The sequence below is a fragment of the Lampetra planeri genome, chromosome 35, assembly GCF_965212315.1.
Source record: "Lampetra planeri chromosome 35, kcLamPlan1.2.h2, whole genome shotgun sequence".
Taxonomy (NCBI): domain Eukaryota; kingdom Metazoa; phylum Chordata; class Hyperoartia; order Petromyzontiformes; family Petromyzontidae; genus Lampetra; species Lampetra planeri.
In genome coordinates, this window is record NC_136141.1 from 11,273,832 (window position 1) to 11,301,763 (window position 27,932).

Genomic DNA, 27,932 nt, shown 5'->3' on the forward strand with positions numbered 1-27,932 from the left:
AGTCAGAAGAATAGAGACCACACGTTGTATCGTGACAAGTCAAGATTTAATAAAAAGTGTGTTACCCGTCAAGGAGTTTCCTGCCGTCATTTCCAATACTTCACCTGTAATAAAATCGGCATCGATTCATCAATTAATTGCCTCCTTTCAAACAATTAAAAAATTTCATGGACGGCATATTCATTAGAAATTTGTGTAGGTGAAAAACGCCGCGATCCCTAAACTGTGGAATCTGCTCGCACAAAAAGCAGGTACCATGTGTCTCTTGTAATCAAGATGTTGTCCACTTCCCGTTGTCCAATCGAGTTATTTAATTTTTAGTGCACTTTAAAATAAAGCCGTTGTTTTTAAAAAACCTTTTTAAAGGAGTTTTGGTTGAACTAAATGCATCTAATAACACTGACCCTTGGACATTTAAATACAGTACATTATTCTGTTCCTACTTACGAGCCGTTCGACTTATGAATGGGTCTCAGGAACGAATTAGCTTCGTAACCCGAGGAATGCCCGCAATTCTGGATTACACGCGTGAATAATAGGGCCACGGATTACGGAGTTTGCACAGACCATACAGCTCCCATGGATAATAGGAGTTGCGGGTAAGAGGACCACAGATAAGAAAGAGTTCTCCTGTGTCAGGAAAGCCTCATGGAATGTCAAGGCCTTTGTCAGAGTGGAAGCATCTCACCCGCTGCCTCCAGGTGATTGCACTGGCTCTCCGGCCGGTTCCTCTGACGCACCATCAGCATCACCACCATCGCAAAGCTCACAATGCTCAGGATTACTGCTCCCGTGCACGCGGCAATGATTATTGTGTTCTGCATCAACGGGGCTGCACACACACACACACATACACAATCCTATACAAACAGAAACACATTCACACATACACAATACTATACACACAAAAACACACAATATAAACAAAGACAAAGATCCCGTATAGCCTTAACAGACTGTTGGGGCAATTGCTGTGAACGAGCACCTATGAAGGCCGAGATGGGACACGAGGGGGTGGGTGGCAAAAACCATGCCCGTTTGCTTTTGTCTCCCTAGTGGCGATGTTTACACACCACACTAGGTACTCATTTTAGGCTGAGTCGACCTAGGGGAGGCCCATAACCAGTTAAAATAATCGTAACTGGTATTGGCCATGAGTGGGAATCATACTTGGGTTGCCGGGTCCGAAGCGTGGCGCACGAACCGCAACACAACCGCTCCCCACAATGATGTCCACATTCTCACGTGAACATGAACCCATAATTATAATCCACTTTGTGGGGCCTTTCATGAACGTGACAACGTCATGGTGCTTAGAGGCGTAGCTAAGGGGGGGCAGGGGGTACATATGTCCCTGGGCGCCAAGGTAAAGAGGCGCCAAAATGAGGCTTACAACGTTACATTATAACTTATTGCGGCAGGCGCGGCAGCCAGAAACTACTGCACAAATCTACACCTCAACCGAAAAGTTGATATATCCCGCCACACACAGCCTACATGTCATGTAATTACATTTTGGTATGTGATAAAACGGGGGGGGGGGCGCCAATTTTATAGTTCGTCCCCGGGCGCAAAATATCCTAGCTACGCCACTGCATGGTGCACGTACCGAATGAGCTCTGCACTGGAATCTTTTTAACTCTCGTGCAAGAACAATTGCTGTTAGCAATGAAGAAGGAGCTGAAGGAGACACGGAGTGTTCTGTGTCTACCTGAAGGCTCGGGAGGCAGGGTCTTGGGAATCACCATGCACCGTGCGTCACTCACAGCCGATCCTTCCAGAACCAAGAGCTGGCCCTCTGATGAGCAACTGGAAAGGTGAATCCATAATACAGGGAAACTTTAAATTAGTGGAGGAATAGAGGTAGACCATCATCATCATAATCAACATTGTCATCATCATCCATTATAAACTAATAATTTACAGCTCTCTGTCAACCCACTGCTCGATGAAGGCATTCCCACATTGTGTTGTTCATGAGGTTATGTTCGGCTATATTTAACCACGCCGGTAAGTGCAGGTTTGTGAGCGGGCAGTCCAGGACCGGTTCAGATATCACTCGCCACTGACGTTAGTCACGACCAGGAATCAAACTCAGGTCACCGGATTTGAAGTGCAGTGCGCAACCCGCTACACAAGCACTCCCCCCAATTTCTTATAGAGCCAATAAATGTGCATTAATATGCAAAATAAACATTCGACAGCTATAACATCCAAACATCACGCGTGGGGGTTGAATAGTTCTCAAAAATACGTTTCGCCATTTTACGTAACAACGATCAGAGCAATGTCTGGACTTGTAAACGATGAGAGCATGCAACTGACTTCAAATCCCACTTCTGTCTTTCTCCACGGTGAACCTCGTGTATGTGTTTTGTTGACACGCCATTGTGTTTAAACGTCGTATACGTAGAAATCTGTATCTTTCATGCATGTGTCAACCGTAGATGTCAAGAAGCAGATGGCAGGATACTGCAGGAACAATCGACTGCGAAAAGGGGGAGACTTAAAGCTGGCGAGCAGGAGACTGCGAGCGTGGCCCTTGAAGAACAGGCCGGTGGTGTAACAAGGAAAGCTGTAGGGCCATTGGGGCGGTGGCCGCGACGCCCTCTCGACGTGACTGCCCTGGGGGGCACGCGGGAGCGAGGGCTGTTGGAGCACCGTACTTGGTGTGAGGTTTGCACCGGGAGTTCCCACCAGGAGAAAACGTTCCAGGGCTGCACGGCGCGCACTCCACATCCGTGGTCTCGGAGCCTTCACACACACACAACAGCCGATTTGCCTAAGAATCTAGACAATAAGGTTGGCTTGTCATTGTATATAACAATTCAAACATACTGTAGACAAATCAAATATTAAAATACATGACAGATACCTGCCAGAACTACACTACCCAGGCACGGAAACGTCTCCACTGTCTACTGAACTGGCCCATCACTAATGGGGAGTTGAGGCGATGGGAGTGTTTGATGACACAAAATACCCAGGAAGGTGCTTTGTTTTGGTGGGGCTGGTGGTAAGGCCCCACCTCTTTACGGCATGATCCAGGTATAGCAGCAGACCCTCTAATGTATTCTCAAAGTGAGCAGCAATTACCATATTATCAACATACATAACATGGTTTATCAATAGGGAGCCATCATTTGACTGGACCCTGGCATCAATCAGCCTTTGGTAGACCCATGGAAAGGTTATTGAACTATGTACAGGAATACCTTGCACTTTCGTCTGATTAGGGACCAGAGCATGGACGAATGTCAAAGCAGAGCCTATATTTCGCTTAATTTATTTTGGCTGGTGAAAAACGTCCATGCAAATAACAACAATAAATATAAAAACGTACATGCAAATAATTACAGTAACTATATTACACATGCGTGTGAAACCTAAATAAACAGAAATAAAAGAAAAATTAACAGAATAATTACGGCCTTCCAAAAATCCGTCCTATCGTCTCCACCATTAACCACCCACTTACAGACTGGTACGATTTTTGACTGAGACTGCTTCCCTTCACGGGCAAGACTGCCTCAGCTGTACTTAATTCGGCCCACTTGGTTTCACTAATCAAGGACATATCACTGTCCCCGGAGGATTTGCTTGTCAGTTTCAATGTAGTCTCCCTCTTCACCAATGTACCCGTACCTGATACTATTGCAATCATTGAAGACTTGGTCCAACAGGGACTGAATCCTGAGGTACCATCGTTGGTAAGGTACTTCCTTACCAACACTTACTTCACCTGGAATGGTACTTTCTACAAACAGAATCAAGGTACCCCAATGGGCTCTCCCCTATAACCAGTGGTAGCGAATGTTTTCATGGAGAAATTTAAGACAGATGCCATACAGACATCCACCCGACGTCCTTCCTTGTGGAAGAGATACGTAGATGACACGTTCGTCATCTGGCCACATGGCCTGCCGGCACTGTACCAATTTCTCAACCACATCAATTCCATACACCTGTAAGAGCCTATGTCGGACTCACGTGGTGATCGGCTTTGCCGGTCCCGCTTTACAGCCAATAGGGGGAGAGCCTGGGAGCATGGCCTCGGCGTGATCACGGGATGTCAGCTAGGTGATTGGTTCTGCTGGTCTTGGCCTCAGCCAATGGGAAGACAAGTCAGGGGCGTGGTCCCGGGAGTGATGGGGAATCTGGAACATTCGGCGCAGGCTATTGAGGATTGGCTGGAGTGTACCACGTGACCCAGGCGTTAAATAAGGAGAGAGAGGAGAGACACGTGGTCAGACACGGAACGAAGAAAGAGAGGGGCCACACGCGAGTGGGGCTTCGGGTGCCACGTGGCGGTGCGTCTCTGGTGGGCTGTCTGCCCGCTTCCCGTTGCCTGCCAGCAACGGGGAGTGTTTGTGAACTGCAAGAAGTGAAATAAAAGGACCGATTCCACAAGCCGTCTCCAGCGTGTTATTACATTGGTGTCAGAAGTTCTTCTGGAACCGTTTGGACGATCTTCAAGATGTCCAAGCACCGCAGAAAGAACAACCCACCCGACCCTCCATCGGAGGAAGTTGTGGAGATGGACGACGATGATCTGCTGGGAGCTACGGCTCCTCTGCCTCCGGATGCCGCTCTCCTCGACGCCGCTCATCGCCCACGGGAGGAAGAGGCAACCACCTCAAGGGCGGACGAAGGATGGTGGCTGATGGCGGAGCAGATCGAGTCGCTCCGCGCGATTCTGCTCAATCTGGTAACGGCGATCGCGTCCTCTACGGGCCTGGGTCGGCCGCCTGTGGTTCAGCTTAATGCCGAGGACCACGATCTTCGGCGGGAAACGACGTCCGCCATTGCTCCTGCCACGCGGGGGGAGGCCTCCATCTTAGGCGGGGCGGCGGCGACGGAGCCGTTCGACGCCATCTTGCGCGAGGCTGCCACCACGCGGCCGCCGGACGCCATTTTGTCGGAGACGCGCAGAACGCGGGAAGCGCAAATGGAGACGCTCGAGGCGTCTGCCTGCCACCGCGGACATCGGCTTCCACAGATTAAGGAATTTATCGCCGGGGGCGATTGGAGTGCTTTTACGTGGCGCTTCGAGTCGGCCTTCAGATCCGTGCGATGGACGGAGGCGGAGGCGCTGGAAGCGCTGCCCACGCTGCTGGACGATGTTTCCCTGGCGGTCTTCCGATCCATTCCGGCGGCCAAGAAGAAGACGCTTCGTGATGCTTTCGCAGAAATGGCGGAGTTTTACGTCCCGCCAACGGCAGCCACGAGAAAATGTATGTCACGTCGTCGAGGATCGGAGGAGTCGCCTTTGGCTTACCGGGGGGCGCTGGTGGCGTTAGCCATGGCCGCTTACCCCGACGCGACGGCTGATCACCTCGATCCTCTCATCCTTTCCCGTATGTTGGAGCTGTCCCAGGAACTCAACATCTCGCTGCCGGTATGCGGCCACGAACTGCTTACATCGCGATGGGTGGCGCGCTGCTTGGACGCTAAATTTAACATCAAGCGCTGGGATCAGATGGCGGCATGGACGGGGAAACCCGAAATCGACGGCCCACCTTTAGGGTGGTCTCCACGACGGGTCGTCCACTGCTCCGACGACTTCGGCGACGACGAGGTGGTGGCTGCTGTTCTGCACTGGATTCCAAGACGGCGGCTGCGCGACCAGCGTGGTGACTATGCAAGCCGACCACGTGCGGGGGCCGGGTCGACTGACCACCAGCCGACGACGGCCACGTGCTTCAAGTGTGGCCGACGAGGCCATTTTGCCCGCGACTGCCGCTGCCGACCTCTGCCTTCGCCGCTTCCGCCGAATGGACCTCCATCTCCTCCACCGGGCGCGGAGCCGCGACACCCTCGGGCGAGTCGGCGCAAATCGGACACCCAGCAGGTCGTGTCACATCATTCATCCACTCGCACACATAGTTGCACTTCCAATGATAATTGTGATTCTTCGGTGTCATTACCACGCTCTACTACACAATGGAAAAAATTGGCTCGTAGGGTTGTGGCTGCGGCGTCGGGTTCGTCGACGGTACGGGGTACCATCGAGGGCATCGACGTCCATATTTTGGTGGACACTGGCGCGTCTGCCACCATCATTTCAGATGTTATTTTTCATCTTTTGTCTGTTCCCACGTCGCGAATCCGCCGGGTTAATGACGCGTGTGTAGCCGCAAATGGGGGTAGCATGGGTATTTTCGGTCAAGTCGATGTGCGTATTGCTATCGGTAATATTACCGCCAAAGGATCGGTGTTGATCTCGCACTCACTGGCCGTCCCATGCCTATTAGGCACCGATTTCTTGCGCCGCATGCCACTTAAGATACTGGTCGACCAGGATTGTTTAGAAATGCCGGGGGGTCGCAGGATGTCGTTCCTGCCTTCCCTGCTGCCCCGTTCACCACCAGGTAATGCTATTAACGCCATGGTCACTGCCACAGTAGAAGTTCCATCAGGCTCACAAATGCTTATCCCGCTGCGTTACCGTAAACCCCTTCAGGTTAAGGATGGTGTGATGGGTGTGTTATTATCCCCGTCGAATTCGGTGTCTAAATCTTTTTCCTTGGGGGCAGCCCAAACGATCGTACGGCCGGGTCAGGCCCCGTTCATACAGGTGTTGAATGGGGGGCCAGACCGGGTCGTTGTCCCGGCTAGATCGGTATTGGCTCACGCCACTACCGATTTCGCCACTTTTGACGGAAAGCCACAAATTAAAACACCCACCGATGGACCGCCACGCGATCGTTCACAGGAACGGTGGATCGCGGACTTGTACGGGGAAAATTCATCTTTATCAAACACGCAGAGGACTGCTTTGCATTCGTTGTTATTACAGTATGCTGAAGTTTTCAGTAAAGATTATTTGGATCTCGGCCGTACGTCGCTTTTGTTGCACCATATTGACACCGGTGCGACACCTCCGATTTGTATGCATCCGCATCGCATGAACCCTGCAGAAAGGGAACACGTGCGCGGCGCAGTAGACGAAATGTTGGCGGCGGATATTATTTCGCCGTCCAACAGTCCGTGGGGCGCGCTGGTGGTACTGGTTAAGAAAAAGGATGGTGGGACGAGATTTTGTGTAGATTTCCGCCGGTTGAATAAGATATCCGTGGCGGACGCAACCCTTTACCACGGATGGATGACTCATTGGACGCTTTGTCAGGGGCAAAATTCTTCTCCACCCTCGAGCTGTCCTCGGGCTTTTGGCAGCTCCCCCTCGATGACGCGTCAAAACCCAAGACGGCATTCCGCACGCCACAAGGCCTCTTTGAGTTTAACCGGTTACCTATGGGCTTAAATGCGGCTCCGGCGACGTTCCAATGCCTGATGGAACTGGTACTGGCGGGACTACAGTGGGAGACATGCCTCATATATTTAGACGATATTATCGTTTTTAGCCGCACGTTCGAGGAACACCTCCAACGCCTGGAGACTGTCAACGCCTGGAGACTGTCAACACTCCGTCCGTTACTTGGGTCATATCGTCAGTTCGGACGGCGTGTCCACTGACCCTCAGAAAACGCGATGTGTCCGAGAGTGGCCTACACCCACTTCGGTGGGCGACGTTCGGCGCTTTATTGGGTTTGCATCCTACTATCGCCGGTTTGTTAAGAACTTTGCCACACTGGCTAAACCACTGCATATTCTGACGGGCAAAAATCAAAGGTTTAAATGGGGTCCGGAGGAGGAACGCTCTTTTCACCTCGCCATGGCACCTATGCTCGACTACCCAGACTTTTCCCAGCCGTTCATCCTTGACACGGATGCTAGCGATATCGGCATCGGGGCCATTTTATCGCAAAGTAAAGACGGAGTTGAACGAGTGGTTGCATACGGCAGCAGAGTTCTGTCCCCGGCAGAAACACGATATTGCGTGACAAGGCGGGAACTTTTGGCGATCGTGCATTTTGTTCGCCTGTACCGGCCGTACCTGTATGGAAGGAAATTCCTCGTTCGCACTGATCACGCGGCTTTGCAATACTCGTTGAAATTGGACCAACCATCAGGCCAATTGGCTCGGTGGTTGGAATCGTTACAGGAATTTTCCTTCGATATCACGTACCGCAAGGGTGCTCGCCACGCCAACGCGGACGCGCTCTCCAGGTTACCACCCATTCCCCCGTGCACTTGTCTGACGGGTATGCACCGCTGCGGGGCGCCGCTTACCTCACCTTGTCCGGTTATGGGGGTGATGTCGAACGAGGACAGCCAGGATGTGCCAGTGGATACTGATGATACCCTGCGGCTGCCGCACTCGGTTTGGCTACGCGAGCAGGAGGCCGATACCTCTCTGGCTCCGCTGCGGAAATTGATTGGGAAACCGAGAGCTCATTTGGCGGGATGGAAGTGGCGGATGTTCCGGGGCCAGGCGGGACTATTAATGTGTACCGATGGATTGTCTGACCGACCACGCCTGGTCGTGCCTACATCCCTTCGCCATGACCTGCTTCGCGCTCTGCACGCTGACAAATTAATGCACCTCGGCGTGCAGAAGACTTTGGCCGCAATGCAGAAAGATTTATTTTGGCCTGGCATGATGGCAGACGTCAACGACTTTGTCCGGTCATGCCATGATTGTGCGAAGAGGAAACTGCCTCGGAAACATTATGTGCCGCCATTACGTTCCATTGAGGTATCCCGTATAAACGAATTAGTTGCTCTGGACATCCTCGGGCCGTTCCCTCCATCGGCTAGGGGCAACAAATACCTTCTGGTCGGGGTAGAATATTTTTCTCGATGGCTTATGGCCTGGCCTCTGCCTGACCAAATGGCCGCGTCCATCACCGATGCTTTCTTGAATGGTTATGTCATGGATAAAGGAGCACCCGAGAGGCTGCTCACAGATCAGGGACGTAACTTCTCCTCCAAATTGCTCAAGGAGGTTTGCGATGCGCTGGGCACCAAAAAAATTCGCACTTCCCCTTACCATCTGCAAACGGATGGCATGGTGGAACGATTTAACCACACCCTTTCGGCTATGCTTTGTCACACGGTGAGTGAAAAACAGACCGATTGGGACTTGCACGTACCGGGCGTCTTAGCGGCATACCGCATGGTTCCACACGCGTCCACGGGATATTCGCCATTTTTCTTGATGTATGGTCGTGAGAACGTACCCCCCATTGATGTACAACTGGGTACGCCGAGGAAACAGCCGTCCCTTTCCTTGCCTGATCACGTACGGGACTCGCTTGAACGGGTTACAGAGGTGCGAGAGGCCGCCAGATGTGCGACGGCCCGTACGCAGGCAAGGAACGAGAGGTGTGCGCGTCGATCGCGTACCCACATGCCCTGGTCGGTGGGCGATCTGGCATGGCTCCACTGCCCTCAGGTGCCGGTGGGCACATCCCCTAAACTGCACAGGCCTTGGCGGGGGCCTGTGACGTTGGTGGACATTCGGAACCCACAGAGTGTTCGCGTCCAATACGGAAAACGTCGGTGGTACGTCCATTCGTCGCGACTCAAACCCTACGTTGACCCGCGTGCCGACCCCTCATCTCCACTTGTTGACCTGCCGGGGTCTGCTGTGCCGAATATGCCGCTTGCCTCGCCCGTTGATCCCCAGCGGGACTGTGTTGTGCCACCCGCAGATGAACAGGTTTTGAGGGCTGATGAGACCCCCGCCGTCCCTCCTCCAACGGGACCTACCCCGGATACGACCGAAACCGAACATTCTCCTTCTTATTCTTCACGTCAACCACTTCCTGCAGATCCGACGGCAAGGCGACCATGCGCAGGAAGCGGAGAGGGTCCCGCGGCGTGTACGCGGTCGAAATCTCTTCCGTTTCGATAGCATTGATTGCCTTGCAGTCCCTTCCCTGTTGTTACTGCGCTGCAGGGGCACCCTAATGTATGTCTGTTGTTCATGGGTGATTTTGTTTTTGTTCGGCGCATAGACGCCCATTTCGCCCCTTCATGGTTAATGCGTCTTTGACGCCCTAATAAGCAATTTTATGGAATCGGCTTGTCACCCTTTTCCCAGCCGAGACGGCTGAATTTTTCACCGGGGGGGGGGGGGGGTGATGTAATAAGAGCCTATGTCGGACTCACGTGGTGATCGGCTTTGCCGGTCCCGCTTTACAGCTAGGTGATTGGTTCTGCTGGTCTTGGCCTCAGCCAATGGGAAGACAAGTCAGGGGCGTGGTCCCGGGAGTGATGGGGAATCTGGAACATTCGGCGCAGGCTATTGAGGATTGGCTGGAGTGTAGCACGTGACCCAGGCGTTAAATAAGGAGAGAGGAGAGACACGTGGTCAGACACGGAACAAAGAGAGAGAGGGGCCACGCGCGAGTGGGGCTCCAGGTGCCACGTGGCGGTGCGTCTCTGGTGGGCTGTCTGCCCGCTTCCCGTTGCCTGCCAGCAACGGGGAGTGTTTGTGAACTGCAAGAAGTGAAATAAAAGGACCGATTGCACAAGCCATCTCCAGCGTGTTATTACACACCCATCTATCAAATTCACCATGGAAGTGGAAAATGATGGCAAGCTACCATTCCTGGATGCTTTGATCGAGAAGAGACCTGATGGCTCGTTGGGACGCTGTCTATGGGAAAGCCATCCACACCGTCCAGCCCAGAAGAATTCCCTCATCAAAACACTACACCATAGGGCTCGTTGCATCTCCGACCAGCGCCACCTAGCCAGTGAGCTTGAGCACGTACACCAGGCTCTCAGGAGGAATGTATATTCTGACTGCACAATCCGCAAAGCTGCATCCCCAACCATGGGTAGAGAACCATCTGAGGACCCAATCAAAACCATCACCTTGCCATACATAGCAGGGGTCACCAAAAGGATTTCCAAAATCTTGAACAAACACAAGATCCAAGTTCGGTTTAATATAGAACACAAAATCCGTGATTTGATCCCAACGGTGAAGGATGCGATTCCGGACATGCAATATCCTGGTGGCTATAAGCTGAGTTGTGTCTGCGGCAGCAGTTACATTGGTGAAAAAAGCGATATGTCTCAGACTGGGTTTGCGAACACAAAGCGGGTTTGAAACACGGTAGAACCAACACCTCGGCGGTGGCGGATCATTGTTTCAACACTGTGGGCACACATGACATTGTTTTTTCCGAGACCAAGGTGCTCTGCAAACCCTCGGGCTACCATCAGAGATTTGTTCATGAAGCCATCCAGATATACAAACACAAACAAAACTTTCATCGAGAAGATGGATTCAGATTGAGCAATCATTGGAAGGATGTAATAAACCACGCCAAGTTTTAACTGCTGTGATTTTCACTCACCCACCCGTGCTGTTTTCAAAAAAATACGCGTTTACTAATTAAAGACTCAAGATTTAAATATCATTGACATGCTAATTTCTCTAGCCCCCACCCGTCCCTGCACACCACAAACCCACCCCCCTCTCCCTGTGAGCTCCTGCAGCTACGAAAGCTCAATCATTGGAAGGACGTGATAAACCACGTCATGTTTTAACTGCTGTGATTTCCACTCACCCACCAGTGCTGTTTTCGTTTACTAATTCAAGCTCATTGACATGCTCATTTCTCCAACCCCCACCCGTCCCTGCACGCCACAAACCCTCCCCCCATTTCCCCGTGAACTCCTGCAGCCACGACTCTACAACCCCCCCTTCCCCCACTCCCGTGCCAAAATAAAGCCACAACAGCAGATCATTCTTTCTCACCTGATGACGGACGCTTTTGTTGCGACTGAAACGTCGTGTTTCCTTTATTATTTTTTCTATCTACGCGACTTTACCGAAAGAACCAGAGTATGGATTCCTGCAGTCACGAAAGCTTCAAATCAAGATTAAATTAAGAAACAATACTAAATAAATAAACAAAATTATACCTTGAAATATTTTCATTCTTGCGTAAGTATACACTATAGTATTATACTGTTATCACAAAATAAGTGAATTGTTTACCGTATAATCACAGAAACAAGTAAAGTATTAATAATATATGAATAAACGCAAATATAAGAGATGCTCACTGAACGACTTCTATTCAAAGACTGAACGAAGAAGATGGGGCGTGGCGCGAACGTTGTGGAAGGTTGGATGAAATCAGACGAAAGAGGAAAACACGTGGACGAAATTTGAAATGTGGTTATAATTGAAAACGTCCGAAAGAGCAAAGCGACTAAAGTCAAGTGGATGAAAGTCAAGGTATCGCTGTAGTCTAAAAAGATGTTAAATAATGTAGTAGCCAGAGGGCATCCATGTTGCAACATGGAGGGTATCCATGTTGCACGGATGCAAGATGAACAGGGAATGGCTCTGACTTCTGGCCACGCAGCTTTACCCAGGAATGCCCACCATCATGAAGATCCTTAATGATTGTGAACAGAGAGTCAGGCACCACAAAGGCACGAATAACAACCAAAGAGATGAACGTCTAGTTGAAGTTCCCTACACCTTTGCTGTAGCAGACGGACAGAAAATATTGCAATCTTTGTGGACCGCTCCGGCCTGATACCACATTGGGGCTCTGCAAGCCTCTCCTCAGCGTGCCTGGGAAGCCAATGTTAAATCTCCCTTGTCAGGACCTTGCCCAGCACATTGGGGAGGGAGATTATGCCCCAGCGATCTGAGTTTGTTTCCTACTCATGACCAGCACCATTGACGATTATCTGAACCGGTCCTGTGCCTCCCCTAAGTCGACTCAGTCTTAAGTGAGTACTTGGTGCGGTGTGTAAACATTACCACTTGGGAAACAAAGGCGGTCGGGCGTGGCACTGGTCACCCACCCCCTCGTGAACCGTGCCGGAGCTCCCAAACAGCACTTGCCCCAAAGTCTGTTAAGGCTATATGGGTGAGGTTGAGGTGTGGTGAGTGGTTGTGGTGAGTGGTTCTGGTGAGTGGTTGTGGTGAGTGGTTGTGGCGAGTGCTGAGTAGTTGTGGTGAGTGCTGAGCGGTGGTGAGTGCTGGGTGGTGGTGGTGTAGTGATGAGCGCTGGGTGGTGGTGTTATGGTGGTAAATGGTGGTAGTGAGTGCTGAGTGGTGGTGGTAAGCGCTTTGTAGTAGAGCTCACCGTTGCGCAGCAGCTGTGTGCCGGCATCACACCAGGAGTGGTGGCGGCACAGGAGGCAGCTGCTCCCGCTCGGGTGGGAGCAGAAGGACCCCACCTGGCAGCGGCAGCGCGCGTCCGACGTTGCGGAGCAGTGGACAGCCTCGTCTAGGCCGTCCACTGAGACCACATCATGCACACATAGACAAATATCCCCCGTATAGCCTTAACAGACTGTAGGAGCAAGTTCTGTCAGCGATGAGCGCCTACGAAGGCTTGCACAGCAGGGGGTGGGTGGCCATCACCACGCCCAAGCATCTGTCTCCCCAGTGGTGATGTTGACACACCCCACCAGGTACGCATTTGAGGCCGAGTAGACCTAGGGGAGGCCCGGGACGGGTTAAGATAATCGCCACTGGTGTTGGCCGTGAGCGAGAATTGAACCTGGGTCGTCAGGTTCGAAGCGCAGCGTCGCGATAACCGTTATGCCACCGCTGCCGACCAGCAGCACACACACACAAACGCTCACAGGTGTGCGCGCACACACACACATGCCCACTCTTATTATTCTGCTTGTTTGCCAAAGAGAGCCTCCCTGATTCTCAAGACTCTTTTTCAGGCGGGTCCTGCCAAGTTGTCGCAGGAGGCGATGTTACTGTTGTGTGCAATCCCAATTGGATTCGCAAATACTCAGCATTGGGATAACCCAGAGGAAACCCAAACAGGACAGCGGGAGAACATACAAACTCCACACAGAATGCAGCTGGGAATCGAACCCAGGTCCTTCCTGCTCTAAGGTGCAAGTGTTATCAGGGCCCCACCGTGCCACCCAGATGAACACGATCATTAGAACCTGAGCAGGGTCGCTCTTCACTTTGTGTTCACCACTTGCACTGCGGCTCCTACCTGGGTCACAGTGCTGACAGCGCAAACAGCCATCGCGCCCCGACGCCACTTCCAGGAAGAAGCCCTCGGGGCACAACTTGCATTGTGTTTGAGCAGAGGCAGTGCAGTGGGCCTCCACAAAATACCCTGGCACAACAACAACAAACAACAACAGTCACGCAGTGTCCAGGGATGGCAGAGCGGTATGTGGGCTGGGGTGGGTCACAACGGATGAGACTCCCGATGGAATGGTAGCTGTTGTATATATGCCTTTTCCAAAAATACAGTATCTAACACATTCCTGCGGAGGGAGCTGGTAGGAACGTTGGGTTGTTCGGTCAATGGCCAGGGTCAACGGCGGCGTGGTGTATTCCGCAAATATGCCCGACTGTGAGGGTGGGCACAAGCCGGCGTGAGTAGGTTAAACGTTGAGTTTTATAAGGGCACCACGGGGTGACCAGCCCCTATCCACCCAGCCCCACCCCCCACCCAGCCCCACCCCACCCAGCCCCACCCCACCCAGCCCCTCCCCACCCACCCCACCCAGCCCCTCCCCACCTTCCCCTCTCCACCCAGCCCCACCCCTCCCATTTTTGGATGCACGACGGACGGACACAATAATCCCCTGTGGGCTGGTGTAACCAGGAGGTTCCTACCAGTATTAAGAGTGATATTGTCTATTTAAATGTGATAGTTCTTTATTTTTCGCATATCTGGATTTAGCAAGTTCTAAAAAAAACGCAGTAACTGAGGCCTGTGAACTCCTATGAGAATTGTATTTTATTATGTTTTATTTGTATTTTTTTATTATTTCCCTTCTACGTTACTTTACCGAAAGAACCAAGAAGATGAATCCCTGCAGTCACGAAAGCTTTAAATCGAAATTTAACCGCCTCTACGGGGAGGGATTTCACATAACTTTGAGATCCTTCAACAAACTCCGGCATAAGAAGGCTCAGCTAATCGAGTCTCTCACCTTTCTGAAGAGATGCCGTGACTCTAAGGTAATACCAATCGCATTTACACTAACCTCTGCTGCTGTCATCAATATGCTTGATTCCGGTGTTGATATGTAAACTCCTTTGTCAAGGCGCTCTCCTCCCCCCGACCCAGCTTAAATATACGCTGTCAAGCCTGGCGGTGTTCATTGGGACGCTGTCTTTCCGACAGCTCTGTTTCTTCACCTGAGGACGGCTGCTTGTGTTGTGGCCGAAACGTCGTGAGAATTTTTATTTTATTTAGTTTAAATTTAATTATTTTATTATTTTCCTTCTACGTGACTTTACCGAAATAACCAAGAAGAAGATGATGATGTAGCTCAGGAGGTTTTGAATACGACTAGTTGCATGTTTATTAACACCCACCATCTATACATACGTGCCACAAATCGTGGTTAAGCATAAACCGAATAACAATTATGGGAGTATTATAACTGAGATCATTCAGAAGATATACAATACGAACTATGTCAATCCTCCATGGACCAAATAGTATGCATTCCAGGGGCATAACCAGAGCCTGACCAAGCGCCTTTGTCTTCCCAGTAGCTAGCATAGCACGTGGTAGCAGGGAATCAAGTCCCATGCGAGAGTTCCAACCGCGACAGGAGTGCTGCAAACGCTGCTCACGTGAACCAGACACGGCGGCGGTGAAGACACGCACACCCGGACACAGAAAGGTCACACACAACCTCATGGCCACAGCTACTGCTTTGTGTGAGCAAAATGAAAGGACACCAGCTGCTTTGTGAGAGAAAATCAAAAGACCAAAAAATGACCAATAACGAGCCAAGGAGCAAAATCAAATGAAAATCCAAGCCTTTGTGAGAAGGATGCAAGAGGCGGAGGAAATATCGGAAATAACGATGAAGCCAAATCCACACAAACTACGGTAAGTCTTGCAACGGCAAACTCCGGGAGGCGCCCGTAACCAGACAAGTGTCAAGAGTCTTACTCTGGGGTATGGTCCTTGGAATCAACCATAAGTGTCGAGTCTTGCAGAGACAAAGGGCTGTGTGTTGCTAAGTGTTGAGTTCTGCGCTGACAGACTCTGAGTATTGCTGAAAGTTGTATTCTAGGGTTTCCCTCATGTTTTGAGTCTGTCTTGCCTCACGGCAGATGTGGAGCGTACGTTCACAGGAAGTTCCTGTTTTTTTTTATGATAAATTTGGTCACGTGACCAGGAAGTGACGATGTTAGATTTTCAGTGAACCACGCGGGCTTCTGCCATCTTACTGATAATTCAAGATGGCGGCACGCATCGCATCTCAGTGAGACCACAGCCGCACTTGTCCATTGTGGGAGCTTAAGAAGCATTTTCTGTAAGTTGTTTATATTCCTATAATATTGGCAATGCTGTTGTAATGTTGGAATGACCGTTATAGTGATGTAAATGCCTTTATGGTGCCGTTAAGTTGTTGTTGTAAATACGAGGCCTAGTTAGTAACGAAGCCTGCGACTTTCCTTATTGTGTATGTTACTTGTGATGTAGTAGGTCGAGTCAGACTTGTGCCTATGTTGCGATCCTGAGAGTAAAGATGACGAAGTATCTCATCCACAGTTTAGTGTTATGTGTAATGCTGTACATTTGGGGTGCAGTGGGATGAATACACGATGTGCCTGTATGCAACGCACCGGCTTGTGCTCTTGTCTAGCTGTTCAGTGGTAATGTAGGGGCCTGGTCCGTCCAGGATCTATTGTTATCTAAGACAATGTTCTGATGCTGTGGTGTTCATTGTGTTGGTGTTTCCGGATTATAACAGATGCTGTATCTGTGTTTTCTCACCAGTTTTACCTTGTTACAATCAATAATTGACGATTGGAGTTGGACGTTCATCCTGGCTCCGAGGGTTTATTGAACGTAAGGTTATCTACTCGACTAGCGGTGCAACGCAGCGCACAGCGAGGCCGAGATAGAGTCTCTTGCAGAGTCAAGGACTGCGAGAACTTGTACTGTACTAAGCTTTAAGAGTTGTGAGAAGCTAAGAAGTGTGCGAAGACATTTTCATATAATACTGGGATCAGCTAATATATCGGCCTCGCTGTACACTGCGTTGCACCGCTAGTCGAGTAGATAACCTTGCATTCAATAAACCCTCGGAGCCAGGATGAACGTCCGACTCCAATAGTCATTTATTGATTTTAACAAGGTAAAACTGGTGAGAAAACACAGATACAGCATCTGTTATAACCCGGAAACACCAACACAATGAACACAACAGCATCAGAACATTGTCTTAGATAACAATATATCCTGGACGGACCAGGCCCCTACATTACCACTGAACAACTACACAAGAGCACAAGCTGGTGCGTTGCATAAAGGCACATCGTGTATTCATCCCACTCACCCCAAATGTACAGTATTACACATAACACTAAACTGTGGATGAGATACTTCGTCATCTTTGCTCTCAGGATCGCAACATAGCCACCTGGACACAAGTCTGACTCGACCTACTAAATCACAAGTAACATCCACAATAAGGAAAGTTGCTAACTAGGCCTTGTATTTACCACAACAACTTAACGGCACCATAAAGGCATTTACATCACTATAACGGTCATTCCAACATTACGACAGCATTGCCAATATTATTAGAATATAAACAAACTTACAGACAATGCTTCTCAAAGTCCCACGATGGACAACTGCGTCTGGCTTCACTGAGACGCGATGTGTGCCGCCATCATGTAGTCGGATTGTGTAGTCGGAGTAACCATTAGCCTTAAGAGCTTGGCGTACGTGTTTGAGTTTACTGGCAATGTGTTCCTGGTCGGAGATGCATTGGGCTCTATGGTATAGAGTCTATTTTATTATTTCCATTCTACGTGACTTTACCGAAAGAACCAAGAAGATGAATCCCTGCAGTCACAAAAGCTTTAAATCGAAATACTCTTTGGTTATTTCGGTATTTTACTACGTGACTTTACCGAAAGAACCAAAGAGTATGGATTCCTGCAGTCACGAAAGCTTCAAAACAATATATACAACATAGCCAATGGAGAGGTTGACTTTGGGAAGACCACCACCATGGAGATATAGCAACGAGGTCATCCATGGTCAGCAGTGAGATGGCTTGTGGCACTGAAGGAGCAGGGGGTAAGATGACAGCGCGAGGACTTCTACATTCAGCAGTGGACGGATGGTGACTGAAGATGATGATGAGGATGATATAAACATGTCTGCAGTCTGTAGTCTATTACCCATGCGTTTTTTTTATGTTGTCGCGGTGGCGAGATGTTAACTACCTCGCCTGGTACATAGGAGGTTGTGAGTTCGATCCTGGCCTTGACGCCTGTATATTTGTAGTTTGCATGTCTCTCTCCCCGTGGTCATATAGATTATTGTCTGGGTTCTCAGGTTTTCCCCTCCACGTTTAGAAAAATCTGTTTAGATTTGGCTGCTATAAATTCCACATGATAAGCCACTCCGTTGAGCTTACATTTGTGGCCAGGTCACTTCTGAACAAGTAAACCCGTAAAAACAATATTTTTCACTATAAATCCTTTATATGCGTGGCGGCTAGAGTCCTCTCGTCCTCTGGCTTGAGATGGCTGCCACCTATGGGTCAGATGATTGTCTGCCACCATTAAGCAATTGGTAATAAAATATTTAATTTGTTTTCCCTAAACAGTGTAAAATTTTGGAATTTTTTTCACGAAAATTAATTGTCACACACAACGAGTCTGTGTGGAAAATGTCAGCTCGATTGGATCACGGAAGTGGGTTAAAAACGACCGAAAGATTTGCACGGTCGTAAGCAAGCAAGCAAGCACGCAAGCAAGCACGCAATCAAGCAAGCAAGCGAACTTAATATAAAGGATTTAAAAAGAGCTATACAGCTCTGTGGGCCTTACTTGGTAAACGGTAATAAATTAACCTTGCTTGCACCTGATGATTGGCAAATACTGTATGGAAAGCCCTCATAACAAAGTTAAAATGTCTCCGTGTTCAAGCAGACGTGGGAGAATCGCCATGTGCATTGGCAGCACTGAGACAGTGCTGGACTTTACACATTACCATGGCAGAGCTCAGTGTCGACGTGACAACCATAGTCAACTTCCAAGAAGTGGTACCAATTTTATCGACCTTAGAAAAATGATGAGAATACCATTATTGAACATTATGGGGAAAGAGAGTTTGTGCATGGCAAATTTGGACAAAACTGAGTTAACCGAAATAACGAGTGTAACAAGATGTGTGTGCAGGCACTGGTGACCTGGCTGAGACCCCCAACTCCCGACACGATAAAAACCGGGTTGATCATTGGTAATGGGCAGCATTTGTTAAGGTCCAGTTTTCCATGCCAGTCACCACCCACGACTCCGCATGACGGACTCGTACCGGTCGGACACTGCTCACAGCATCGGCCCTGGTGCAGGTATTGGCTGTCACGGCAGGCAGCATTGTCTCTCTTAGGCCTCTTCAGATAGAAACACAAAAACACAAATTGACACAAAGATTACAGTCTTCAACAGACGGTTAGGACAAGTACTGTTAGGGAGCACCTATTAAGGCTGACAAAGCATACAAAGAGGTGGGTAGCCATAATCACGCCACTGTCTCCCCATAGCTGATGTTTACACACCACGCCAGTTTAAGGGGAAGACTTAGGGAAGGCCCAAGATCAGTTCAGATAAAAACAGTCAAATGTAATTCTACCACACACACAAGCACACACAAAAAGTGTATAACCTTTGAAAGGACACGCACTAGAGTGTTCATTTTTCGATTTAAAGCTTTCGTGACTGCAGGGATTCATCTTCTTGGTTCTTTCGGTAAAGTCACGTAGAAGGGAAATAATAAAATAAGAATACATTTCTTATGTTTTATTTTTATTATTTTATTATTTCCCTTCTACGTGACTTTACCGAAAGAACCAAGAAGATAGAGTGTTCATGTTTAAAGCTAGAGGGCAGCCCATCCCATGCATGGGGTCTAATAAAAAAAAAGTCAATAATTTCACAATTTACACTCACCAGACATTCACCAATAAAACACCTGACAGTCACCTGCCCCTTACCACCTACCTCATTTATCACTCACCTGACCCACTCAAACTAACCAATCACCTGACCCTCACCAGAGGCTCCCCTAACTCACTTACCACTCACCAGTAACTGTACAGGCAGTCACTGCGCAAGGGACGATCGCTCGCTAAGTGAGGAGGCGATGTGCCATTCACGGAAATCCACTTGGGTTTTGAGATCTAAGTCACGCTTCTTAGGTCTAGGTCACGAGTTCGAGGTCGTCTTCTCGACCTTCAATGGCTACCCTCGATCCAAGCTACACATTCGGTTTTCTGCTTGTTTTTTTTCATCCTTCCCCGAACCTCTGATTTGCACAGTTGGCTACGTACGGTGCGAAAGAAGTTCAACATACATCCATAAATACATACGTTCCTCCAACAGACATCTCCAAGTGCTTAGCGAACCTTTTGCACATGACCACTTCTTTAGCTGAGAATTACCCCGAGCCCAACTTTGCGTGCGTTTTTGCAGTGACGACGAGGAGGTGCAATATAAACCCTCGTGGCATCGTGTTCTGTGCACCGTCATCCACGCCACACAGGCCGCGCCGATGATGACGATGCGAGCGCTCGACTCGCAATCATAAAGGATGTGAGTTCCAATCGCAGTCACGAGTTGACTCAGCTGACCATTCCTGTGGGGTGAATACGATAAGCACCGTTTTGTGAAAAAGTCAACCGTGGTCAACCTATGGTGATTTTGTCTCAGCCGACTTTTGTTCCAGGAAATGTATTACATTTTACATCTGTTTATGTGTTTATGCAGTACATTTATTTATTTTACAAGACAATTGTTTTTGTTCGAAATTATGTGTACTCTATAGTATTGGTGTACTTTTGTGTAATTGCTTTTGTTATTTTGGTGACCCAGATGGTCACTGGTGTAATTCAGACTCTATCCTGGCTCTCGTCAGTTCTCACCACCGGGTTACACAAAATCAACCGGAAACTTGAACTATGAGCAGATTGGGCCTTGCCATATAAATTAGAATTTTCACCACTATTACACCGGCCCCAGTGCCCGCTTCAGCAGGCAAAGACTTTGACTTGGCCAAGCTTCTGCGACTGCTTGCTGACCACGCGTGAAGTCACATTGAGCACCTCTTGCATGGAGAGCGCTCAAAGTGAAAGTGTTGCTGCTCCTTTTGCGCCTTGCGAAATTAGCCGTTTGTGCAGTTCCTCTTCACTTATCGGAAACACATCCCCTTATTGTTTAATTTCCCATTCACCGCCACAGGGTTATCTTCCTCTGAAACCCCTTCAGGTTCTCGAAACGACAGATTAGTGAAATAAACTATCCCTCTGTACAGTCAGATGGAGGTTTCAACAATCTCTAAAGCAGACACGTATTTAAGAAGTTCAAGCTTTAGGAGGAATTACTAATATTTCCGAGAAGGTAAGGGAGGCAAGACTTAGATTACGAGTGTTTACCAAAATCTTTTTCAGGAGGATGTTTTCCCAATACAGTAACTTTTGCGAAATAACTAAAAATTTACAATTGAACCCACACACTATGGAATTCTTTTCTGCGTATAACAACACAGGATCTGTAGGGATAACAATGAAACAAACGGCGCATTTACTCACGGCTAATCCATCCTTGGAACTAACCGTGGCAACCTGCTAATAACTAACCACGAACCTCGGCAACAAGCGGAAAATGCACTACCGATGGGTCATGACAGCGTCGCGATCGTTTGGTCATGCATCGAGAAGCGACAAAAAGGAGATGCAATGAGAGGGGCCATGGAGATACCACAGGTGGAGAGCAGAAGAAGCAGAGGGAGACCGAGTGGGGGGGGGGCAGAATGCGGTAGAATGAGATGTGAGGACGGCGGATGTGACAATAGAAGAGGTACAGAATAGAAGTTCACGGAAAGAGAAAATCGGAGCAGCCGTCCCCGATTGGACACAAACCTGTAAAATAATAAACACCGTCCACAACTCTCTAATCTCTCCAATCGATCTCTTGGCATAGCATCGACATCCTGTCTCTTCTCTGGTATGAATACATTGCCCACCTGTCTCTACACTATCTGTTATGAGTGCAACTCTCTCATCTTCATTCATATCTCCTGCTGTTTATGTCATGAAGAAATAGCAGTAGCGGGTGGGGCTTTGACTCTACCACAGAAATGATCAGAGGCCAGTCTTACCACAATTACCCCATTGTTATCCTGCTTGTGTGTTATGATATACATTCGCAACTCTCGCAGAACAATACAAGAAATAGCGCGCACGAGCGGATATCACAACTACTTCTGAGATCCCTTAAAGTGACCTCTGTAACACGGCTTGGAGCAGTACTTCCCAACCACCTTTCTATGCTAAAGAGAGTATTGATTTTTGCATGGCAGTCAACTTGATAGTTAGAATTCTCAGAGTTGGAATATAGCCAACGTGCTAAATCAGATGTAACATAATGGTATTGTGTACATTCACTGGTAACCAGGCTGAGACCATTAACTCGGTAGCTACATTTGACAACCCGTTTTAAATATAGGCGGCTGCCTGGATTATAACTCACATTCTCAGTGTTGTCAGCTCAGCACTCTGACCTCTGAGACACCCAGTTACCCTGCTACCGCCAACATTGCTGAACTCCAACGTTTTTACTGGAATTGGGCAGTCACTGACGCTGGGAGATACGAGACGCAATGATGGCGGCCAGGGAGAGAGATCCGCCTGGCTTACGGACTATGAGTAGAGGACTCCTCATACACAAGCAGAAAATCAGAGACTCTCTCCTCTGTGCGATTGCAGCTACAAACGGCAAAGCATGGACCATGTGACTTCGCACTTTTCCAAATATACACGTGAAGGCGATGGGTAGGTGCATCTGCAATCCATCAACTTTGAGACAAAGAGATGACATGGCTGAATCACTGACAACTGAATCTCTGATAGTTGCTCTACATAAGCCAATAAAATGGGCATATGTGGCAGGGGTGCTCTAAGCTGATCCACATGAAGTTGCTGCCATTTGAGCACAGTGACTGAGACTGATATTGGAGATTTAGCGGCAAGACGGGAGAAGCAATGCAGACGTCGGTAAAAGAACATGGCAGGTGAGTGTTATAGATACAGTTAGGTAACAATTGTTGCAATGGTTGCAACGTATATGTGTAGATATGGGGTTGGCCGGTTGCCGATACAGGCGTTGACATGGTCTCTATGAATCCGGCGACCAAGGGGAATACCGAGGAGCACAGCAGGATGCTGTTATACGGCAGATCTCGGAGGTCGCGATGTTGATGTGGACAACATGCACACTACTAACATATCATGTTGAATATTTGTGTTAATATTACAGTAAAGACGTATTAGAAATGTATTTTCAAACTTAGTAATACATATTAGTCTCAAATACCATACAACCACGTTGATTATTTGATTAAAACCTGAGTTAATACAATATCAGCACGGTGAGAAAAACAGGGTTAGAGTTAGAGTTCTCAAGAGCTGTACTCGGTGCAACTCACAGACGTGCACATTCAGTGTAAGCATGCAACTAAAATATTTCTTGACAAAAAATTAGGAAAATGTGACCACAAACAATGACTATGTGAGGTACGCACCAGCAGTGGTTGCTGTCTGCACTCTTGTTTCAACAGTGGTGGACATACAAGACAGGCAGCAGGAGTCTACCCTGGTCCCTAGCAGCAGGAGTCCACCCTTGCCCTTAGCAACAAGAGTCCACCCTTGCCCCTAGCAGCAATAGTCCACCCTTGCCCCTAGCAGCAGGAGTCCACCCTTGCCCCTAGCAGCAGGAGTCCACCCTTGCCCCTAGCAGCAGGAGTCCACCCTTTCCCCTAGCAGCAGGAGTCCACCCTTGCCCCTAGCAGCAGGAGTCCACCCTTGCCCCTAGCAGCAGGAGTCCACCTTTGCCCCTAGCAGCAGGAGTCCACCCTTTCCCCTAGCAGCAGGAGTCTACCCTGGCCCCTAGCAGCAGGAGTCCACCCTTGCCCTTAGCAACAAGAGTCCACCCTTGCCCCTAGCAGCAATAGTCCACCCTTGCCCCTAGCAGCAGGAGTCCACCCTTGCCCCTAGCAGCAGGAGTCCACCCTTGCCCCTAGCAGCAGGAGTCCACCCTTTCCCCTAGCAGCAGGAGTCCACCCTTTCCCCTAGCAGCAGGAGTCTACCCTGGCCCCTAGCAGCAGGAGTCCACCTTTGCCCCTAGCAGCAGGAGTCCACCCTTTCCCCTAGCAGCAGGAGTCTACCCTGACCCCTAGCAGCAAGAGTCCACCCTTTCCCCTAGCAGCAGGAGTCTACCCTGGCCCCTAGCAGCAGGAGTCCACCCTTGCCCCTAGCAGCGGGAGTCCACCATTGCCCCTAGCAGCGGGAGTCCACCCTTTCCCCTAGCAGCAGGAGTCCACCCTTGCCCCTAGCAGCAGGAGTCTACCCTGGCCCCTAGCAGCAGGAGTCCACCCTTGCCCCTAGCAGCAGGAGTCCACCCTTTCCCCTAGCAGCAGGAGTCTACCCTGGCCCCTAGCAGCAGGAGTCCACCCTTTCCCCTAGCAGCAGGAGTCCACCCTTGCCCCTAGCAGCAAGAGTCCACCCTTTCCCCTAGCAGCAGGAGTCTACCCTGGCCCCTAGCAGCAGGAGTCCACCCTTGCCCCTAGCAGCGGGAGTCCACCCTTGCCCCTAGCAGCAGGAGTCCACCCTTGCCCCTAGAAGCAGGAGTCCACCCTTTCCCCTAGCAGCAGGAGTCTACCCTGGCCCCTAGCAGCAGGAGTCCACCCTTGCCCCTAGCAGCAGGAGTCCACCCTTTCCCCTAGAAACAGGAGTCTACCCTGGCCCCTAGCAGCAGGAGTCCACCCTTGCCCCTAGCAGCAGGCGTCCACCCTTTCCCCTAGCAGCAGGAGTCTACCCTGGCCCCTAGCAGCAGGAGTCCACCCTTGCCCCTAGCAGCGGGAGTCCACCCTTGCCCCTAGCAGCAGGAGTCCACCCTTGCCCCTAGCAGCAAGAGTCCACCCTTTCCCCTAGCAGCAGGAGTCTACCCTGGCCCCTAGCAGCAGGAGTCCACCCTTGCCCCTAGCAGCAGGAGTCCACCCTTTCCCCTAGCAACAGGAGTCTACCCTGGCCCCTAGCAGCAGGAGTCTACCCTTGCCCCTAGCAGCAGGAGTCCACCCTTTCCCCTAGCAGCAGGAGTCTACCCTGGCCCCTAGCAGCAGGAGTCCACCCTTCCCCCGAGCAGCAGGAGTCCACCCTTTCCCCTAGCAGCAGGAGTCTACCCTGGCCCCTAGCAGCAGGAGTCCACCCTTGCCCCTAGCAGCAGGAGTCCACCCTTTCCCCTAACAGCAGGAGTCTACCCTGGCCCCTAGCAGCAGGAGTCCACCCTTTCCCTTAGCAGCAGGAGTCCACCCTGGCCCCACACCGTGACCAAAGTGGAACGAGTGCTGTGCTCCGGTCCACTGGTGGCCCTGAGCAAAGTGGTGGAAATTCCGATTTCATTTGAGGGTGGTTCCTGTCTCGACACTTGATGAGCACTGTTAGCTTCCCACAAAGCGATGCCCATTTCATTGCTCTTGCGAGCGATGAGGATTGATCACGATCAGCGACATCGACGCCCAACGGTAATTGAGCAATTGGCCTTTCGTAAGCGGAGGGCCCTGTGCTAAGACGTTGGCTTCCCGGGTTCGATTCCTAACGACGGAAAACACCAAGAGGTGTAAAACATGTCCCGGACCTTCCCTAAGTCGACGAGTTAAGATTCAGGACGTAAATACGTGCTCGCTGACAGCACTTCCCTCATGAGATTATGTTTTTTTTAAATATATATGCCTTGTCGACTAAGGAAAGCCTGAGTCTCGAGACTATTTTTGCAGGAGGTTCATTCCAATTTGAGTAATTTCTGGTGTCATTTTTAAAATTTGCTAAATTTGTGCCTTGCCACCGACACACGATGGCTCTACTTTTTCCAACGACGTCACCAGATATTTTAACGTCCGCTGTGAAGAAGACTGCGCAATAGGTTACGGTTAACACGGCCTCGGCATTAACCAAGGCTGCCATCGGATTCAAACCGTAAAACCGTCTACAACAACAACAAAAACGCGGCGAAGGCGCTCCTACAAACAGGCGAAGCCACCGCCCACTGTCGCTGCCTGGCCCGAGGGGTGCCGCGCTCTCCGCTCTCCGCACTTACCCCGAGCGACCCCGCGAACGTCTCCGTGCAGTCGCTGCAGCCCGAAGCCCGGGCGATTAGCATGGCCACGCTCACCGCGATGACCACCTCCATGTCAGTACACAAGCACAGGGCGGCTGCTTTGCTGTGTCTGCGTGTGTGCCGTTGCTGCAGTGAGATTTAAGCCAGTGACGCGATGCGGAGGCACGGGGATTCCCCGATTATAGGCGTCGCATGGCTCAGCGACTAAAACTCAGCACGTTGGAACAGGAGGGAGCAAAGGCGGTGCATCGGCTAGTCACCTCAGTCAATCTATGGCACCTGAGTCTGTCCCGAGACCTCCTGCAAGGAAGCCTTCGATACTTAACGTGGCTTCAAGGTACACCTAGCCTGGCACAAGCGTCGTGGTGACGTCACCGCCACTTATTGACGATGTTTGTAATAATGGTTATCACGCTGGACTTGCAATCCAGAGGTAGCGAGTGCTTCGATTGGGTCTCCCAGCGAGGCTGCAGCTGAAATAATGGGGCATGTCCTACCAGCAGCCGCAGTATGGATGGGCCCCCCATATTGGCAGATGGACTGAATGTGGGGGTAAAATGTGGTTACACCCACGTCATCCAACACAGCTTGGAATAGAACACCCTCTCGACTGTAGAGCTACTTCTCATGGACGCCCTTCCTGCAAGCACTTGCCGAGCTGCACCTTTCTAGTGTTTCCTCTTACTTCAACTGAGAAGCAACGGCATCACGCGGGACCCGGTTGGGCTGTCATAGGCGTGGATGCCGCCGATCAATCAGTCGCATGCGCAGTGCGATTTGTACGCCTGGCGATGGCTCTCTGTGGGTCCTGTGCACGCGCATATCCTTTATCACCAGCAGCTCCCACGGTCCGCGTGTTCGTGTCACAATGAGACTATCGCTGCCGTCTCCAGTTCTCACGTCATTAAACAACAATAGAATTTTAAACTCTTCCGTGGAGTTTAACCCTTCTCCGCGTGAGACTCACAGGGTCACGGCAGGGAGAGTCTCTGGGAGTACACTTCTGTGTTGATAAGCGTAAAAAATTCGATTGTTTACACAGGGAGCGGAGGAGCTGCGTGGGCAGGAAAATGCTAGGGTTGGGGGGGGGGATTCTACCTAACATCCTAGATATTACGATTACAATGGAATGCTCGTCGGTATTGTATTGAGAAATGACGTATTGGGGTAGTGCTTAATAATCACCAACAACAGAAAATACCAGCAGCAACATCAGACTTTCATGAATAGCAGCGTAATAATCAACATCATCATCTCAGCATCAGTATCAGCAGCTGTAGCAAAGGCTGATCAGCAACAGCAGTTCATTAGCATCCGCGCCAATCCACTGCATGTGGATGCGTTTTTTCCCACGTTGTTGGTGACAAATGTCAGAAGCGCACGCACTTTACAGTCGTCCATACAGTGAGGGAAAAAAGTATTTGATCCCCTGCTGATTTTGTACGTTTGCCCACTGACAAAGAAATGATCAGTCTACAATTTTAATGGTAGGTTTATTTGAACAGTGAGAGACAGAATAACAACCAAAACATCCAGAAAAACGCATGTCAAAAATGTTATAAATTGATTTGCATTTTAATGAGGGAAATAAGTATTTGACCCCCTCTCAATCAGACAGATTTCTGGCTCCCAGGTGTCTTTTATACAAGTAACGAGCTGAGATTAGGAGCACACTCTTAAAGGGAGTGCTCCTAATCTCAGCTTGTTACTTGTATAAAAGACACCTGTTCACAGAAGCAATCAATCAGATTCCAAACTCTCCACCATGGCCAAGACCAAAGAGCTCTCCAAGGATGTCAGGGACAAGATTTTAGACCTACACAAGGCTGGAATGGACTACAAGACCATCGCCAAGCAGCTTGGTGAGAAGGTGACAACAGTTGAAGAAACACAAAAGAAC

At 49.9% G+C, this 27,932-nt stretch overlaps 1 protein-coding gene across 1 annotated transcript; it reads right to left on the minus strand.

The window, feature by feature from the left end:
* Positions 1–26,104, minus strand: LOC144730178 (tumor necrosis factor receptor superfamily member 14-like). Its single transcript, XM_078610780.1, has 8 exons — positions 26,012–26,104; positions 19,179–19,257; positions 13,854–13,979; positions 12,972–13,127; positions 2,667–2,754; positions 1,712–1,809; positions 689–832; positions 1–104 (listed from the first exon to the last, which is right to left on the minus strand). The coding sequence occupies exons 1-8, from the start codon at positions 26,102–26,104 to the stop codon at positions 40–42; spliced, it is 849 nt and encodes a 282-aa protein (XP_078466906.1). The 3' UTR covers positions 1–39.
* Between the last annotated feature and the right edge of the window lie 1,828 nt (positions 26,105–27,932).

Bases quoted from the DNA above. Each gene is read 5' to 3' on its own strand.
- LOC144730178 (XM_078610780.1), bottom strand. From the start codon at position 26,104: ATGGAGGTGGTCATCGCGGTGAGCGTGGCCATGCTAATCGCCCGGGCT. The intron at 13,980-19,178 runs GTACGAGTCCGT...TTGTTGTGCCAG, and splicing joins CTGTGAGCAGTGTCCGACCG to GGTATTTTGTGGAGGCCCAC. The intron at 1,810-2,666 runs GTACGGTGCTCC...TCACCTTTCCAG, and splicing joins CGGTGCAAACCTCACACCAA to TTGCTCATCAGAGGGCCAGC.